The sequence below is a fragment of the Dipodomys spectabilis genome, unplaced genomic scaffold (assembly GCF_019054845.1).
Source record: "Dipodomys spectabilis isolate Male_0828 unplaced genomic scaffold, ASM1905484v1 ptg000095l, whole genome shotgun sequence".
NCBI classification, from domain to species: domain Eukaryota; kingdom Metazoa; phylum Chordata; class Mammalia; order Rodentia; family Heteromyidae; genus Dipodomys; species Dipodomys spectabilis.
Window position 1 is genome coordinate 22291111 of NW_024870772.1, and position 17880 is coordinate 22308990.

A 17880-nucleotide genomic window follows, 5' to 3' on the forward strand; every position below is an offset into this window, starting at 1 on the left:
ATGTGTCCTTTGGTTGCTGGGAAGGAGTGTGTTTGAATACACTATGCACCTGTGCACCTATACACTGGTGTACATGTCTTAGAACCTCAGTGGCTCTTCATTTTTCTGAGTTGTACATACAACTATACATAAAGATCAGTCATGAAACACTTGCCATATTTAGATTGCTGGAAACTAAATTGTGACCAGAGAGTCAATTGTATCTGGAGGCTCCTAGCTAATTCCAGAGATACAGGGTTCTTACTTTCAAAATATCAGAATGTTACTGAAGTTTCACCAGGCTAATGATCTATAAAGTTTAGAGCAATTCCTTTTGGTAGACACATCAAGGGACTCATACAAAGTTGTTCATTTTTGAGGATACTTTATTTACAATGAATTATTCATTCTTGAAATGTTTTTAGAATCCATCAAAATCAGTACATAAAATAATCTTCACTGTATTTGTTACATATGGCACAGAAATAATTAAACACTTTATAAATATACTTCCTTGATGCACAAATGGGAGAAGCACCCTTTGCTAAAAAGCAGTATGGTAACTTAGTTCAATTTGGCTAGAATAGCATCTTAAAATATGACCATGAGATGGTGCTGTGGCCAAGTAGAATTTGTACTTAGGCTTTAAACTGAGTTTTTCTCAATTGTGGCATTTAATTCCTTTTCTTATGTGTTGAAAAAAAATCTATCATAACACTTAAAGCAGAGTGAGGTTTGTTACTCAGTTTTACTAATATTGACTTAGAGTAAATTCTTTCATCCTAGACCCATAAATTATTTGCAGACTGATTCAATGGGGTGAGAATTAGATTTAAAAAGCCAGAGTAATCAGGAAGACTCCAGCCTAAACACTTAGGGTCCTAAGTTACCATTTATTTCCATATATATATATATATATATCCATATCTCTCTCCATATATGGATATGTACATATCCATATATCCATATATATCCATATCCATATATGGACTATTGTCTTCACCAGGCTCACAGAATTGTGTTAAAGTGATTCCACACAATCAGAGCAGCTTCCAGTTTATTTAAAGAGCGTACCTCTGTTACACATTAGCCTCCTTTGTCAGCACTGGGAGGTCATGGAAATATTAGGACATGAATTCACATTTAAATTGACATGATACAAACATGCACACATGAGTATATACTGAGTGTTTTCATTGACTTGCTTTTCCTCTTTATAAATATATAAATATTGAATAAAGTGCATGGGGACATGTCTGTATATATATACAGATACATGTTTATTTTATATACACTTGAACAGATACAGAGAGCAAAAAACACATATACACATGTAATATATGTATAGTAAAAGATATCTGTCAGGCAGTATTTAATATTCATTCTGATCAAGACTAAGTACATTGGGTAGAGTCTAATCTTTAATATATAATGATATGTGCGGAGTTTTAAAACTAAGGCAAATACATTACAGCAGAGACTTTAAAAATTTATATTTTCATCATTTAGTTTGTTATGTTTATCAAGCAAGAGTTCAGTTCAAATGGCATGGTATATTATAACTTCTAGCTTGAAAATGGTGAATCCTCTCTTTCAATATATGTGTACGGACATAATTAGGATAATGGTAAAGAATTTCCAAGTTATATAATCTTTCTGCATTCTTTAATTTTCAAAACTGTAATTTTATTCTAAAGGCATAAGGCAAAAAACTTCATATTCAATGGAAATCCTTCATTATTGTAAACATGGATCTAATATTTATTCAAACAACAATGTACAATTTAAGTTTGAGAGTATCAAAGTAGATCAACTACTTATAATCCCTTACACACTTCAGTAGCATTTACTTGCCTTTTTATTGGGGAATTTAATGTCAGTAATACTAAAATGAGTGTATTTTTAAAGAGTTGGATCAAATGGTTTGCTCAAAACTTTGAGTCATAGTCATAGGTAGGATCCAGATGAGGTGTATTTCTGATTAATGCAGTGTTTGATCTCAAATGATAGCTCTCCCTTCTTTGATTAGTATTTGTTGGTGTCCAATAAAAAATTAGTGAATCTGGGAACCAGTAGCTCACACCTGTAATCCTAGCTACTTAGGAGGGTGAGATCTGAGGAACATGGTTCAAAGCCAGCCTGGGCAGGAAAAATCCATGAGACTCTTATCTCCAATAAACCACTCAGAAAACCAGAAGTGGTGCTGTGGCTCAAGTGGTAGAGCGATTGCCTTGAGCTGGAGAGCTCAGGAACAGTGCCCAGGCCCAGAGTTGAAGCCCCACAACTGACAAAAAAAGTGAGAAAATTGCTATCAGAATAGAAACAAACCTGTTTCTACACCATGTGAGAAAGAGAAAAACTGAATTGATTCTCAAAATAACCTGTTTGTGTTTTTTTGACAATGACCATTTGAGTTTAGTCATTTTCTATAAAAGCAAGAATCGTGTTTTATTTATTTATTTTTATATCACTTGTACCTAGACAATGCTTCCATCCATAGGTATGTGCTGAACAGATAATTGTAGAACCAAGCTGACCAGTTTCAATAGATAATATAAATTAGTTGATCAACTTCACCTATTTTTTTTTTACACAGATGTCCTAAGACTCTACTACAGAATCCTGAGTTTATTCTTCAACCTTGACACAGGTAAACATACTGTGTTTTATTCAAGGGTGTGCAGGTATGAGACAGTCCTTCCATAGTGAGTGGCCGCATATCCTTATGGTATGGTTTCAGATGTGCTATCTAGAAATGTATTTGGTAATGTTGAATTATCCTCTTCTAGTTTCTACAGCAGAACAAATATGAAACAAGACCATTGGAAAGGCAAAGTAAAGCAGGAGATGGAAAGGAAAAAGCAGCAATTGTTATTAAATAGCAGTTAAAATCTTTTTCACTTCTGAGAAGAATTAACTTGAAATGCAACAAGTGGCAGCAATCTTATGACAGGTTCAGGATGGCATCTATCAAAAAGCAGAAGTGCAAAATGTTGTCAAGTATTGTGTTTAATTATCTTAGCAATATAGATTTCATAATACTGTTGTTAGTGTCTATTTTCCTTTCAAAATATGTGTCACGGTGAATTATAAAGAGAATTTTTCTTGATGTAAGAAGCCATTTTATTCAACACATTGTTCACTATTATAGCTCTTTTTTTATTTACAGCAGTAGGTAACCAACTCAATCCCATGCTGTCAGTCAACAACAACATAGCAGCGAGGCATCAATTTGATACTAGAAGTTACGTTAGAGTTACTTAGAACCTCATTGTAATTGCACAGTAAAAGCTAATTATGTCAAAGACATCATTTACAATGTTAAAAGTATCATAAAGCTCACAGCTGAAGTGCTGTCACACATTTTTGAAGGGCACATTTTGTGGCATTGAACCCTGCTTCTCAATGACAGAATATAATGAGGCATATAGATATTATTATCAGTTCCACCAGAGTGGCTTAATTTTTTTCCCAGTCTTCCTATATTTCCCCCACCCCCACTCCAGATGGGTGAAAACTTGTTCAGAGTGCCCACTTCAGTTTCCATGGCAACTGAGCTTTCACACACAGCTAACCTTTTCATTCACTGTGTCGATATTGTCTGTACAAGGATCTTCTGAATGTGGTTTTCCCAGAGCAGTCATACAGCAGTCATTATCTGTTGTCTTGACATCTACCTTGGAATTCTTTTTTTGTCCCCCTTGGAGTTGACTGGACTTGTAGGCCAATGTAGGTAGAGTGTTCACTAAGATTAATTGCAGTGGTTTTTTATTTTCTTTGTACTGACATTGAATGTACCGTGAAAAGGCCGACCTGTATGTCTTATTGAACAATGTGTAGACGAGTGGGTTGACCGCTGAGGAGAGGTATCCAATCCAAACAAACACATTGAGCAAGGCTCCAATGACATCCTCATTGCAAGACTCTTTGCAAATGACTGCCATGATGTTCGTGATGAAGAACGGGCACCACATAACCACAAATAGAAAGAAGACAATGCCCAGCACCTTGCAAGCTTTCTGCTCATTGCTGATGGACTGCATAGTCCTCCTGCCTGCATAGGACCCTGGATCCCTGTGGACTGACCTCTGAAAGAGCTTTTCTGAAGACAGAGAACTCTGGGGGAGGAAGCTGAAAGAAGTTAATTTGGCCCGTGTGCCAAGATCACTCACGCACAGAGTAGCTTCTTTCTGGAGTGACTTGATAGTTAGAAAGTAGGTGATCACCATGATAGTTAAGGGGATGAAAAATGCCACAAAAGAGCCAATCAGGACAAAGTTATCATCTGCAAGTAGGCAGCTCCCTTCCTTAAAAACCTTGGAGTCATCTTGCAGACCAAAGACTGGAATGGGCATGGATATACCTGGAGATGGGAAAAACATGAAAAACAGGATTATTCAGGCAAGTGCATGTAAAGTACATATGCCAACATAATGGTTTTTTTTGTTTTTGTTTTTTTTTGGTGCCAGTCGTGGGGCCTGAACTCTGGGCTTGGGCGCTGTCCCTCAGCTCTTCAGCTCAAGGCTAGTGCTCTACCACTTGAGCCACAGCGCCACTTCTGGCTTTTTTCTTTTTGCTTATGTGGTGCTAAGGAATCAAACCCAGGGCCTCATGCATGCAAGGCAAGTACTCTACCACTGAGTCACCTTCCCAGCCCCAATAATGTTGGTTGTGAAAAGATTGTATATCAATCTTGTTAAAAGTGTCACATATATTTTTGGTGAGAATTCATAATCCTTTGGACTTATCTTTTACTTTTTTTTTTTTTTTTTGCTAGTTATGGGGCTTGAACTCAGGGTCTGGGCATGTCCTGATCTCTTTTTCAAGGCCAGTGCTTTACCATTTTGAGCCATAGTGCCACTTCTGGTTTTCTGTTGGTTATTTGGAGTTAAGAGTCTTACAGACTTTCCTGCCCAAGCTGACTTTGAATCAAGATCCTCAGATCTCAGCCTCCTGAGTAGTTAGAATGATAGGCATGGACTTATCTCTGTTTTTTCTTTTTCTTTAAAAAAATTTTTGTAAAGATACTGTACAGAAGGATTACAATTACAAGAGTAAGGTAATAAGTATATTTTGTATTGAGCATTGTTACATCCTCCTTTGTTTTTCCTCCACTATCCCTTCCCTCCCAATTGCTGCCTCCATATACCGATGTTGTAAAGTTCATTTTTCTACATAGTGTCATGTACATCTCATTGTTCCAATGGGTCAACCTGTATCCTTGTTTCAGCATTTCGTTATTTCCCTTCCTCTCCCCAAATAGAAAAAATGTGTATACAATACTTACCTGAAATACCTTTCTCAGGGGCTCATATGGCAAAGATTAGATTCCCAACTAGTAGCTCTACTTTGGGAGGTTCTAGAAACTTTAGGAGATAAGACCTTGCTGGAAGATATAAGACAATGGAATGTCTATGGGAGCATCCTGATCTGTGTCTTTCTGTTTCCTGGCTGCTATGAGGTGAGTAACTCTACCTCACCATACACTTCCATCATGATATTCTTTCTACCTCAGCAATGGTCCAGGCTCCATAAAGGGATCCAGCAACCCTGAACTAAACCCTCTGAAACAAAAGCCAGAATAAACCTTTCCTCTTACAAACTGTTCCTCTCAGGTATTTGCTAGTCTGTCTAACATAGTATTACATAGCCTTTTGTGTGTTGTACTGCCCTATTTCATCTTACAAAGAGCTATGATTAATCTAGCTTTCATTTTTCATGCCGTATTTTTCTGATTATAAAGCCTGCCTACCTTCTCCCACCCCTCCTGTGTTATTTTGAACCAAATCTCAGACATCATATCATTCAGTCTGTAAATATTTCACTGTGGAAGTCTAGAAGATATCCACATTTAGGAAAACCAAATATTATCACAGTGCCAGTCTCACTTCTAAATAGAAATCTGACAATAGTATTAAATATAATAAATATTCAAGTTTCTAATTGTCCTATATAAGTCATTACATACTTTTACTAGCAGAGAATTCATAAGGGTGGGATTGCAAAAGGCAAAGCAGCTCTGACTTGTGTGTGTGTGTGTGTGTGTGTGTGTGTGTGTGTGTGTGTGTGTGTGTGTGTGTGTGTGTGTGTGTGTGTGTGTGTGTTCTAGTACTGGAGCTTGATCTCAAGGTCTGGGCACAGTCTCTGAGATTTTTAGTTCAAGGATAGTATTCTATCACTTGAGCCACAGCTCTACTTCTGGATTTTTGGTAGTTAATTGGAGAAAAGAGTCCCGTGGACTTTCCTGCCTAGGCTGGCTTTATACTGTAATCCTCAGATCTCAAGCTGAGTAGCTAGAATTACAGGTGTGAGCCACGTGCCTGACTCAGCTCAGACTTTTATTAACAAATCTAAGAGTTAGGAAAGACTATGACAAAAAATGGGAATTGTAATTTTACAGTCAGTGCCTCTGTCACCCATTCAAATCTGAGGGATCTTGAAAGCTGCCCCAGATACAGGGCTCAGGCAGAAGAGGGACGGAAGTGAGGGTAGGGGACACTTTGCTCAAGCTCATGCTTTTATGGTGACAGGACCCTATTTAAATGGACAATTCACCTTGTCATCTTGTCTATTATTTGGCCCCTTTCTGAAGCTCAGCAGTGTCAGAAAGGTTGGATCAGACCAAAGCAATCATGAGATAGCTTATTTTCTCTGCCATAAAAGTAGAACCAGGTTGATGGGAAGAGAGAAGAAAACAGCAATCAGCTTTATAATAACAAAGTTCAAAGCTTCTTTTGCCAAAAAAAAAAAAAAGAAAAGACACTTCAGGGACACTTTTGAAGAAAGGTTTTTTTTTTGTACTTCCTTTATGTTAGCTCAGCTGAACTGTATAACTGAATGTACGGGTCTTGCTTCTGGCTACTGTGTAGACTCTAACACACAGTCTCAAGCCAGCTAAGCATATCAGTGCATTCTAGAGTCAGGGGCCGCTGATTGACTCGTCATTTATTGGGAAAAATGCTCTTTTGAAGGTATGCAATGTAACTTCTGCACAATCAGAACAGAGTTTGGCTCCATCTAACCTCACATGTGAGTGTCCTAACCTTCATGCTACCTCATGCTGGCCATCCTAGCAAGAGAGAACTTTAACTAGTACATTGTGTAACAAAAATCTTTTTTGGTGACATTTGCTGTTACCTTCACAGGTTTAAATAATGGCATTTGTCACTTGTCTATGCTGTCACCTCAATTTTCCTGGAAGGTGGAGATAAATGACATCAGGGTTCATATTGAGGACATTATTAAGGCTAATGAATCTTTATTTCCTTCCTTCTTCTCTGTCCCTGGCTGAATGTTGGGAACATTTGGTGGGCTAAGAGTTGGCTGTGGCTCCAAGAACATCCTCTAAGACCCCACATACCTCCCAGCATTCCTGATAACAAAATCTAGCATGTGATTGCTGAGTTTTAGTATTTTCAAATGTCTAAACATATATCTATGAGTGATGTTTTCTTTTTCTTTTCTTTTCTTTTTTTTTTGCTGGTCCTGGAGCTTGAACTCAGGGCCTGGGCATTGTCCTTGAACCTCTCTACCACTTGAGCCACAGTACCACTTCCAGCTTTTTCTATTTATGTGGTACTGAGGAATTGAACCCAAGGCTTTATGCATGCTAGGCAAGCAATCTACCACTAAGCCATGTTTCCAGCCATGAGTGATATTTTCTATATTCATAAAGTCTTATTAGATAAAGTGCTTGCTCACTGAGAACAAAGGACACACTGGACATCCATTTGAAACAGTACTGGATTTGAGTCTTGGCTATGGTTCTGTTGTCCTAGATTGGTCACTTCATCCCTGTGATACTCATTTATTTATCTATGAGGCTGTCACCAACATGCCTTCATGGACCTGGTAAGGATAAAGTGGGTAAAATATGCATTGCACCCCTGTCACTACCCAGGTTGAAGCAATATTCTATCATTGGCAGACAAATGTGTGAGTGACTTCTATAAAATAGAGGCACATACATACATCTTATTTTGTTCTAATCTATTTTGCTTAGTTGGTCTATATTACACTTTTCATAAACTGAAAGAATCAAAAATGAGTTTTGGCTATTGGCTATACAATAATGATGTAATTATTAGCTCTGCCAGGGCCACATAGGGTCTCAATCAATTTTAATTTGGTACAGCTAGAACTGTTGATTACTTTCCTAATGTGATGAATTATAGCCATTACTGTTAGTCATGATACATATAAACAAAAATATCAGCTGTTTAAGAAAAGGTGAATTAGTTTGTTATTAAATTTTGGGGTGCTTATCTTCCTAATTACTACCTTGTTTGTTACCTGACTATTTAAAATAAATAGCAGTTTTCAACTAATCAGAATGTGGGATTACCTGAAATGCCAAATTCTTCAATTCCTTGGAGCTCAGAACCTTGCCTTTGGTTGGGAGAACATATATACCCCCACCCACTCCAGAATGTCGCAGTGTCTACAGCTAGAAAAGGAAAGGGCGCAGGGTAGAACCATTTGCACTTACATAGAGATTTCCTCTCTTAGGTTTCTAGAATAATCAGCCAGTCTTAAAAAGTATATGAGAAGAGGTGTCTGGAGGGGGAGAATCAAGACCATAAGTTTTTAAATGGCCCTTTCTTCTTTACTCCAAAAATATATAATCTTGCCTGTAACATAGTTACTCAGGAGGCTGAGATCTGAGGATTGTGGTTCAAAGCCAGCCAGGGCAGAAAAGTCTGTGAGACTCTTATCTCCAATTAACCACTAGAAAATGGAAGTGGCATTGTGGCTCACGTGGTAGAGCACTCACCTTGAGCGGAAGAGCTCAGGGACAGTGCCCAGTCCCCGAGTTCAAGCTCCACCACCAACTATACATTATATAAACCTCAATGTTACTATGTGCCATTCATTCAGTGTTACTATGTTCCATTTTTGGTAAGTGGTTAGCAAGGGTTGGTAAAAAAGACTGGCCACAGGTCAAAACAATAATCTACAAAGAGAGAAAGAAGTTATGTTAGAGGACTAGAACACTCAGATAGGCTTGGCTCCCATTAAGAGATGAAGACACTGGATGATAGCCAAAATTATGTCCAATGCCATCTCTAGGGCAATAATTTTCTGGCTGTTTTGTATAATATTAGCTGATTTGGAGATCTTACATCTTCTCTGACTTGAAATTTTTAACATAGGAAGTATTTTCCTTTATTAGTAAACAGGAGCTTGGAGTATGTGACTCTATTTTGTTTAATGTATTTCTTTTCCTGAAAAGTGGAAAAGAGCAATCAAAATTCACTGTTGGTACTGGATCTTCCATGCACATTTTGATTTCTTTTCATTAAAACTCAAATAATGAAATGAGTGGGAAACACTGACCCCCTAAGCTTACTAAGGTGTTGGTTGAGGCCTTTCTCTTTAAAATATAATGCCATTGTTGTTAATAAGGTATTGTCCAGAGGTGTTACCATTTCATAAGTCAAGTAATTAGTGCATTTCTTTTTTGGAAAATGTTACCCCTCTTCCTTTACTTTTTCCTAGTTTTCCCCTCTCATCCTGGCTCACAAGTTGCGTAGTTCATTTTAGTGTATAGAGAATACCATGACTGTATTTGTTCACCCTTCCCCTTCCCTTTCTGTGTCCCTCCCTCCTTGTCCCCCTAAAAAGAAAAAAAATCCAAAGCAAAAACATACAATAACAGCAATAAAAGCCCCATGTTTCCATTCTCTGGAATTTGTTTCAATCAATAGTATTTTAAATGTTCAGAGGAGTTACACCTTTGGATTCTTCCCCTAAGGGTGTCCTCCTTTAAGTCTGTTTGTGTTCTATATAGGTTATCATGTCCAGTTGTATTTTAGATCTAGTTTCTACATATGAGAGACAACATGTTTATCTGAGCTTGACTTACCCCACTTAATATGATTTTCTAAGTCTATCCATTTCCCTGCAAATGACATAATCTTATTTTTTCTAATGGATGAGTGAAATTCCATTGTGTATAGGTACTACATTGTTTTGATCCACTCATCTACTGTAGAGCATCTGGGCTGTTTCCATAACTTGGCTATTGGGAATAGTGCAGCAATGAACATGGATGTGCTGTAAGTGTCTTTCCCATATCCTAACTTATGATGTTCTGGGTAGATGCCCAAGGGTGGTGTGGCTGAGTCATAAGGAGATTCTATGTGTAGTTTTTTTTTGAGGAACGTGCAAACCACCTTCCAGAGTGGCTTGTACTAGTTTACATTCCCACCAACAATTGATGCCTTTCTTTTAGCATAGCTCTGCTTACTCTTTAGATATAAAGTTTGTATCTCTAATCAGTTTCTTACCATGGGCTAGATAAAGGACCTTAGCTCTGGAGTACCAACAATGAAACCTGGGTTCAATTCTCAGTTCTACTCTTTTAGGCATTACTATCTTAGTGCTAATGGAGCTTCTGGTTGTTCCCTGGGGAACAAGAACATTCTGCCATTAGGTAGCAAAATTCCCTTGGGGATATAGACACCAGAAGTCTCTAGGAGTTTCCAGTGCAGTAGTAGGTCAAGGGTACAGAGACATATATTTCAGGGCTTTTGTGAAAAAGATGGAAATTTAGATCATAGGTTCCAATTACTTTTCTTCACATTTTAACATGTACTGATTTTTTTTCAGGCTTTATAAAGGGATTTACTAGCAGTTTGAGGAAAAGCAAGCACCATGCATAAATACTTCAGGATAATCCTTAAACCACAGGAAAGAGGAATTGGATAGATAGGGCAACAAGAGTGGGACTCACTTACCTTCCAGCAGTGTAACTCTCAAGATGTGAGAAATTTCTTATAATCTCTGGTCTGTTACCCAGGCAGGGGAACACAAAAACCAAGGCGAGGTAGGCATGCTAGTTGCCTAAGAAGGTTATGTATTCTTTCTTAGAGTGATTCTCAGTAACTTTAATCATAAATTGTGACCAGTCAAGATAATTTCATATATATGTGTTCATTCTACGTTGATATTTTACAGAATTATAGAAACATTCCTCATATTGCCCTATATACTGATATTATCTCTGAAATGTTCTCCAAACCAGTGAGGCCTCCAAGATTTCTATGAGGCAGTGTCTACATATGGAGAGGTAACAGCTGGTTGGGAATCTGGGAATGTAGCAATCTGTTTAGTGGCAGCCTTGGTGTAGAAATCATACCTCTCCCTTCGACTGCATGATTATTTGGGGCTGATATGGGAGGCACAGATGGAAATTATAATCCCAAACTGTACCCTGCATTTCTTTCAAAATGTATCTCATGGTGCCTCCCTCATGTGGAGTCTTTCCAAAATGATATCTCAATATAATAACAACAACTTCTCTTCACTCTATATTCCATCATGGCTGATATTGTGTTGGTCTAATTTTTAATACCTTAGATTCTTTTTTTGTGTTTGAAATGTCATGTATACTCAGGAGACCATAATCTCACGAGTGGCAGAATTATCTTTTCTCTTACTTATTGCAGTCATGAATGAGGTTCTGCTCCTACCAGAGATTTTTTTTAACCAAGTGTTCATAAGAAGGGAAGAAAAATAAAAAGAGTTTGAGAATTGCAATACATTTTATAGACACCATTTGAAATAACTAGATGATTTCATAATGCTTCCCTTCTTGTTTTACTTGGAAAACACAGTAAGAAAGCTGTTAGTCACAGAAGTCAGAAAGAAGGAAAAGGGACCTTGTTATGATACAGAATGTGGCTGACTACCTGAACATCTGCAAACACAAGGGAAAGATGACTATGAAACAGGGAAGCCTCCAGTGAAGCAGGGGACCTGGGTTTATTCTGATCTATTCTGACTCACAACTTGGATCCAGGCCTATTATTTTTTGAAAGCTCTTTTTTTGGGTAAGTTAAACAAGTATTAGGAAACTAGAACATCATATAACAGGAAAAGAATTTAGAAACACAAGTTGTACATTTGTTTCTTGACTGTTCATCACTAGCTGGGTGGCCTCAGTTTGCTTAATTTTAAATGGAATTCTATGCCTCCATCAGAAAGAATGACAACGCTCCATTTGTTAGGAAATAGAAAGACTTGGAAAAAATTATATTACCGAAGTAAGCCAGGCCCAAAGAAACATAGGACCCATGGTTTCCCTTATCTGCAATAACTAGTATATGTCTAGGGCAAGCAGAAAAGTTCAAAAGCTATGTACATATGACCATATAAGACGATGTTAAGTGAAATGAACCCCAAGATAGGGACACAGGTGGTTTTATCTTTCTTGCTATTGTTTTTAATGTATTTATAATGTACGGTGTGATTTTTTTGTTTCTTTTGTATGTTCTTCCCTCATGGTACAACCCCTGTTTTCACTGTATTTGATTCTGGTGTCCTGCATCTTGTATATACATTTTTCTAATTTGGGGAGGGGAAGGGAAATAACAAAATGCTAAAATAAGGTTACAGGTCAACCCATTGTAACAATGAGATGTACAAGACACTATGTTGAAAATGAACTTTACAACTGGGGGCGGGGAGGGAGGAGTTGGGAAGGTAGGGAGGAAAGGAATAGTAGGGGGAAAATAAAGGAGGAGGTAACAATGCCTGATAGGAAATGTACTCAGTACCTTACTCATGTAACTGTAACCCCTCTATACAGTATTTTTATAATAAAAATATGAAAATATTCAATATATTAGACATGCAGGTTTTTTTTTAATTGTGAAAATACTGTACAGAGGGGTTACAATTATATGGGCAAGATAATGAGTACATTTCTTACCAAGCATTGTAGCCTCCTCCTTTGTTTCCCTTCCCATCCCTTCCCATCCTCCCCCTAACCCCCACCCAATCTTCCTCCCCCCACCCAACCAAAGTTGTAAAGTTCGTTTTCAACATAACGACTTGTACATCTCATTGTTGCAATGGGTCCACCTGTATCCCTATTTAAACGATTTGTTTTTTCCCTTTCCCTCCACAAATTATACTGATATCAAATACAGTGAAAGCAGGGGTTATACCGTGGGGACATGCAGGGTTTTAATGATAAATAAGTGTGGTGCTGTAATGTACACAACAGTTCTGAAATATTTGGTCTCAGCACTACTTTACACACTGAAGAATGGACCGGAGTGTAGGCCAAGTGGTGGAATACTTGCTTAGAAAGTATTATGGTTTGAGTTGAAATCCTACTACTACTAAAAAATATTATTAAGGGCTCCAGAGAATTTTTGTTTCTGTGGGTTATATTAATATCTACTGCATTAGAAATTTAAAAATTGAAATAGTTATCAAGGTATGGTAATAAGCTCATTATCTATCTATCTGTCTGTACACTTACTACTGCATAGCTACATGTATACAGATGTAGACAGATGTATAGGGTGTACTGAGATTGGGTTCCTGATAGCTACCCTGGGTACTGTCCCTGTGCTTTTTCACTCAAGGCTACTGTTCTACCATTTGAATCCAGTTAACTTCCAGCCTTTTGGTGATTAATTGGAGATAAGAATCTTCTGGACCTTTATGTATTTATTTTTGTGTGGGCTGGTCTTGGACATTGATCCTCAGATCTCAGCTTCCTGATTGTCTAGGATTACAGTGTGAGTCACCAGTGTCAGGTTAGATCCTCTGTGACTCTGTCAGTCATTTCATCCCTCTGGGGTTTTTCTTCCCATACAATGTAGATTATTTAAAAGTATTTCCATTTAATGGATTATTGCTGTGTGATCAGTTGTAACTATGGGATCAACTAATATCTGGCAAAGAGAAAATTTATATACAGCCTTTCTCAATGCTTCAGTTCCTCACTCTGTCTAAAAATCCCTGCTGTTGCTGAAATATCTGACAGCCTGGTTTGATTCTAATAGAGATGAAGCCCAGTTTGCTACTGTCCCTATGGCTTAGTTTGGAAATGTGTGTATGGCTTGTCTTTTTTGTGAATAAGTCTTCATTAACATAGAATCTGTGCATTTGGGGCCTCATAGTACAAGAAGGCCTCCCAGCATGGGTGATAATGGACATGTCCCATATGGGGTAACCAGGAACAATGAAGTTAACTGCCAAGTGTGCAGAGTAATGGGGGTGAACTGTCATATTGTTTTACAAGTACACTTTGGGGTTCACTGAGAAAGAACAAAAGAGATTTCCACCATGTTTTTCCTTAGTGGAGAGCAGCTTGGCCAGATGAATGCTAGGGATGTTTTTTGTAGGTTTTTTTTTGTAGGGTTTGGGGATTAATGTGAATGACACTCCTCCACGGTAGCCCCAAGGAAAGGTTCTTCAAAATGGATCTACATTGCATGTTTTATCTGTCAAGATTCTTTGGGTTTAAGCCAAGAAATCACACTGGCTGATTTAGCAGGAAACAAGCTTAACCAATGCTATTGAATTCTTAAAAGAATTCAGAAGGGGGCTGGGATCCAGGCTACAGCTCTAGGAAGAAAATTGCACGACGGATGTGCTGGGCACATGAGAAAATTTGCTGCCTTCCTGAGTGGCAATGAAGTCCCCACAGAAGTGTCACATTAGTAGCAGGCACTCAGTGATGCTGCCCCTGACACTGTTCTGGGTTGCCAATAAGGAGTGTCTTGCTCATCCTGTTTGTTTTGCTTTTTTCCAAAGCTTCGTTTTGCCAGGGTGCTGATATTAGGTGGGACCTAGGCTTCAAACCAATGAGCTAACTTTATAGAAAGAGAATTCAAATTGTGAGAACTGAGTTCTTGAGAATTTCCTTAAATATTGAAAGGCTAGTTAAAAGAGCTATAGTTCTTCTAATGGAACAGTTGCTACCCACTTCATTTGACAAATGGTAAAATGATTAGGACAGGGGAATACTTCTTCCAAAGATGGCACTACTGGGGTTTCTAGTCTATTCCTATCCACTCCCCTGCCTTCCTTTTATCTGTGATCTCTTGTATGCTCAAGTATTTAATATTTAAAAATGTCAGTCTGGAAATATGAATTACATGCCAGTAACTTAGACCAGTGATTCAACTTGTAATATAACTAAGAAAAATGGTGCTTGGTCTGAGTGCAATCAAGTTCAATTATGAAAAGAAAAACAACTAAAAACAGGAAACATTGTGCAAACAAAACAAAATGTATCTGTGGGCTAGATAGATTTTTCATTATATTATTAGCTTGGCAGGTTTGGAGCTTTGAAGTGTTCCTGTTAGGTTCTTTTAGGTTAACATTGCTTGTGATATACATCTCAACTTGACCTTGCTCTTGGGGTTGTGTATCTATCCAGATAGTGATATGTGGGCACTCTTTCTGCCACAAGGCTTGGCTAACTGTTTATTTGGTTCTTAAATCCTGAAATTGCCCAGAGTTTTTCTCAGTTGGTCTCAGAGACACATCCTTTCTTCTCAGAAAACACTGTCGTTGCACAGATGAGTGAGCTTTCAATCTGCCGGTACCATTCTGCACATTTTAGGGTCCAGAAACTTCCCAACTAGCAACTCCTTTTTCCAACCTGAGCTAAATTGTGTCTCCCTCCCCTGTTAGCGGACCTCTCTTGGGGCTCTCAGGATTCTAGAAGCATCTTTAGAGTTTCACCTTGTTACATTTAACAGTCTGTTTGCTCAGACCTCCAATTGTCCACCCACCTCAGGGAAGGCAGGGGTAAAGCACTTTCGATTTTTGATTTTTCTCAAACACTGTTTGCAGCCAGCAATATGAAAGTCACTGCTCAGTAACATTGAATTTACTCCATTTCTACAAAGTTGTATATACTCTGGAATGTTAGCTTAGGGACTTGGGGGAATTTTCCCCCCAACATTGGAGAGAGCTTTCTTTAGTCTTATTTTTCCCTGTGAATTCTCTGTGTTTCTCAATCTAAGTAGGAGCTTATGTTTGCAGAAAGATGCTCTGACTTCAGGTTAAAAGGCAGCTTTGATTGACAAGTTTGTCTGATTGTTATCAAGAGGGTAACAGATTTTGTGTTTTGGAGGTTCTTAGGTTTGAACTCAGTACCTTATATTTTGGATATAAGGATTATATCCAGGCATATTATAGCCTGGACTATGGCTCTCCTATTTATGCTTCTCACATAGCTGACATGACAGGCATATTCCACCACGTTTAGCTTTTTATTGAATGCCTGGGCTGGTTCTCAAACCATACTTTTCCTGATCTTGGCCCCCTAAATATTTGGGACTACAAGCATGAGTTATTGTGCTCAGCTGAGATTTTTGCTTTTGAAGAGCTCTGTGATCGTCCAGTTGAGCAGCTTCATTCTATAGTTCATTAACTAAAGAAGAGCTCTTCAAATCTTTTATACCCATAAATAAAAGGTGGGAGGAAGCATGCATTTATAGGTGTCCATGACAAGTGAGTCACTATTTAGGTCTTCACAGATGTCAATAAACTCCCTCCCCATTAGGAACTGATGAGCTAGGAATTATTCTCTTTTTATGGAGAAAGACAGGCGTTTCTAGTGCATTTTATGGTTTGCTATAAATTCTGTAGTTAAATGAATTAAAAAAAACCCTGAAAACTAAGCCCATTTCTTTTTTCTGTAACATTTTTTGAGGGCTCTGGCCTCATGTACTCTTGTCCTGTGTTTGTTTGTTTGTTTTTAACTACACACTGTGTTTATAGGCCTATTGGGGGAATTGTTTTTTTTTTAATCTCTTGAAATCATAAGATTTATTGGTTGGCTTTTTCATTTGCTTTCATTTTAGAATTAATGCTTTTGGGTTTTAAGGATTAAGAGTGTTTACTTGTAAAGAGCTTTGAGATGCATCTGAAGATTATGAGAGCCCTCCCATCATTTAAACATGGACAATAGGAATGGAAATGGAAAATGGAAAGTAGAAAATTAACTGTCTATCTTAACAGCAGTGCATTTATCATAATAAGCAATGAACAGCTTGAGTATCCAGATGCCTGCTTGGTCCCTCAACTTGAATGTATCTAATGAAAATCCTTAACCTCAGTCACAGCAGAAGTCTGGCTTTTTCAGCCCTGATTCTCCTATATCCCAAGAGATAGCATCACTTCTCATCCTAGGAGTTGTCTTTTCCTTGTGGGGGAAAAATTGCCATTGCCAGGTACCAGTGGCTCACACCTCGCTACTCAGGAGGCTGAGATCTGAGGACCCTGGTTTAACGTCAGCCTGGGCAAGAAAATCTGAGACTCTTTTCTCCAGAAATAGAGCTGTGGCTCCAGTGGTAGAGGACCAGCCTTGAGTGAAATAGCTAAAGGATAACACATAAGCCCTGATTTCAGCACAAACAACAACAAAACCCCTCACAACAAACAGCACAAAATCCCTGACTATTATCCTCATAATACTACCTAAGACTCCATACCAATTGTACCTCTGAAATACAATTTTTATGTTTTAGGTTCATATCTACCTTTCTCTGTTCCTACTCCCATGGCCTGGTGCTTTAAGTCATTAGGACTCCCATCTGACCTTCCTCACTGTTCTTGTTTTTGGGGGAAGGGAGAAGTCCTGATGCTTGGGCTCAAGGCCTGAGAGTGCTGTTCCTGAGCTTATTTTGCTCATAGCTAGTGCTTTATCACTTGAGCCACAGTTTCACTTCTAGCTTTTTGATGGTTAAGTGAAAAATGAGAGTCTCACAGACTTTCCTGCCTGGGCCGGAATTTGAATTGAAATCTTCAAAATCTCAGCTACCTGACATGAGATGCTAGTGTCTGACTTTCCTGTCTATACATCCTCAGCTTGAACTCCTTGCACCCTGCTCCACTGCACTTGGAATAACATCCAAGTGCCTTACACTGGTTATGGGCTTCCATGACATGGTCGAACTTCCTTTCCTTCTTGGTCTCTGGTCACTCCCACTTGTCTTATACTTTTGCTGCATGGCCTAATTCCTGGCTCTTCAGTCCCATAGGTGGCTTACCTGAGTAGGGACTTGGGATTTGCTACTTTTATCTCTAGATACTCTTTCCATTGCTATTCCCCAGGCTGTCTTTTCCTTAATCTATAGGCACTGA

At 38.4% G+C, this 17880-nt stretch overlaps 1 protein-coding gene across 1 annotated transcript in view; it reads right to left on the reverse strand.

Moving 5' to 3' along the window:
- Positions 1-3485: 3485 nt before the first annotated feature.
- Positions 3486-17880, reverse strand: part of Htr2a (5-hydroxytryptamine receptor 2A) — a 71639-nt gene continuing 57244 nt past the window's right edge. The window contains exon 3 of the mRNA XM_042685736.1: positions 3486-4342. Coding sequence (XP_042541670.1) covers positions 3540-4342 — 803 coding nt within the window. The 3' untranslated portion in view covers positions 3486-3539. The remainder of the gene's footprint in view (positions 4343-17880) is intronic.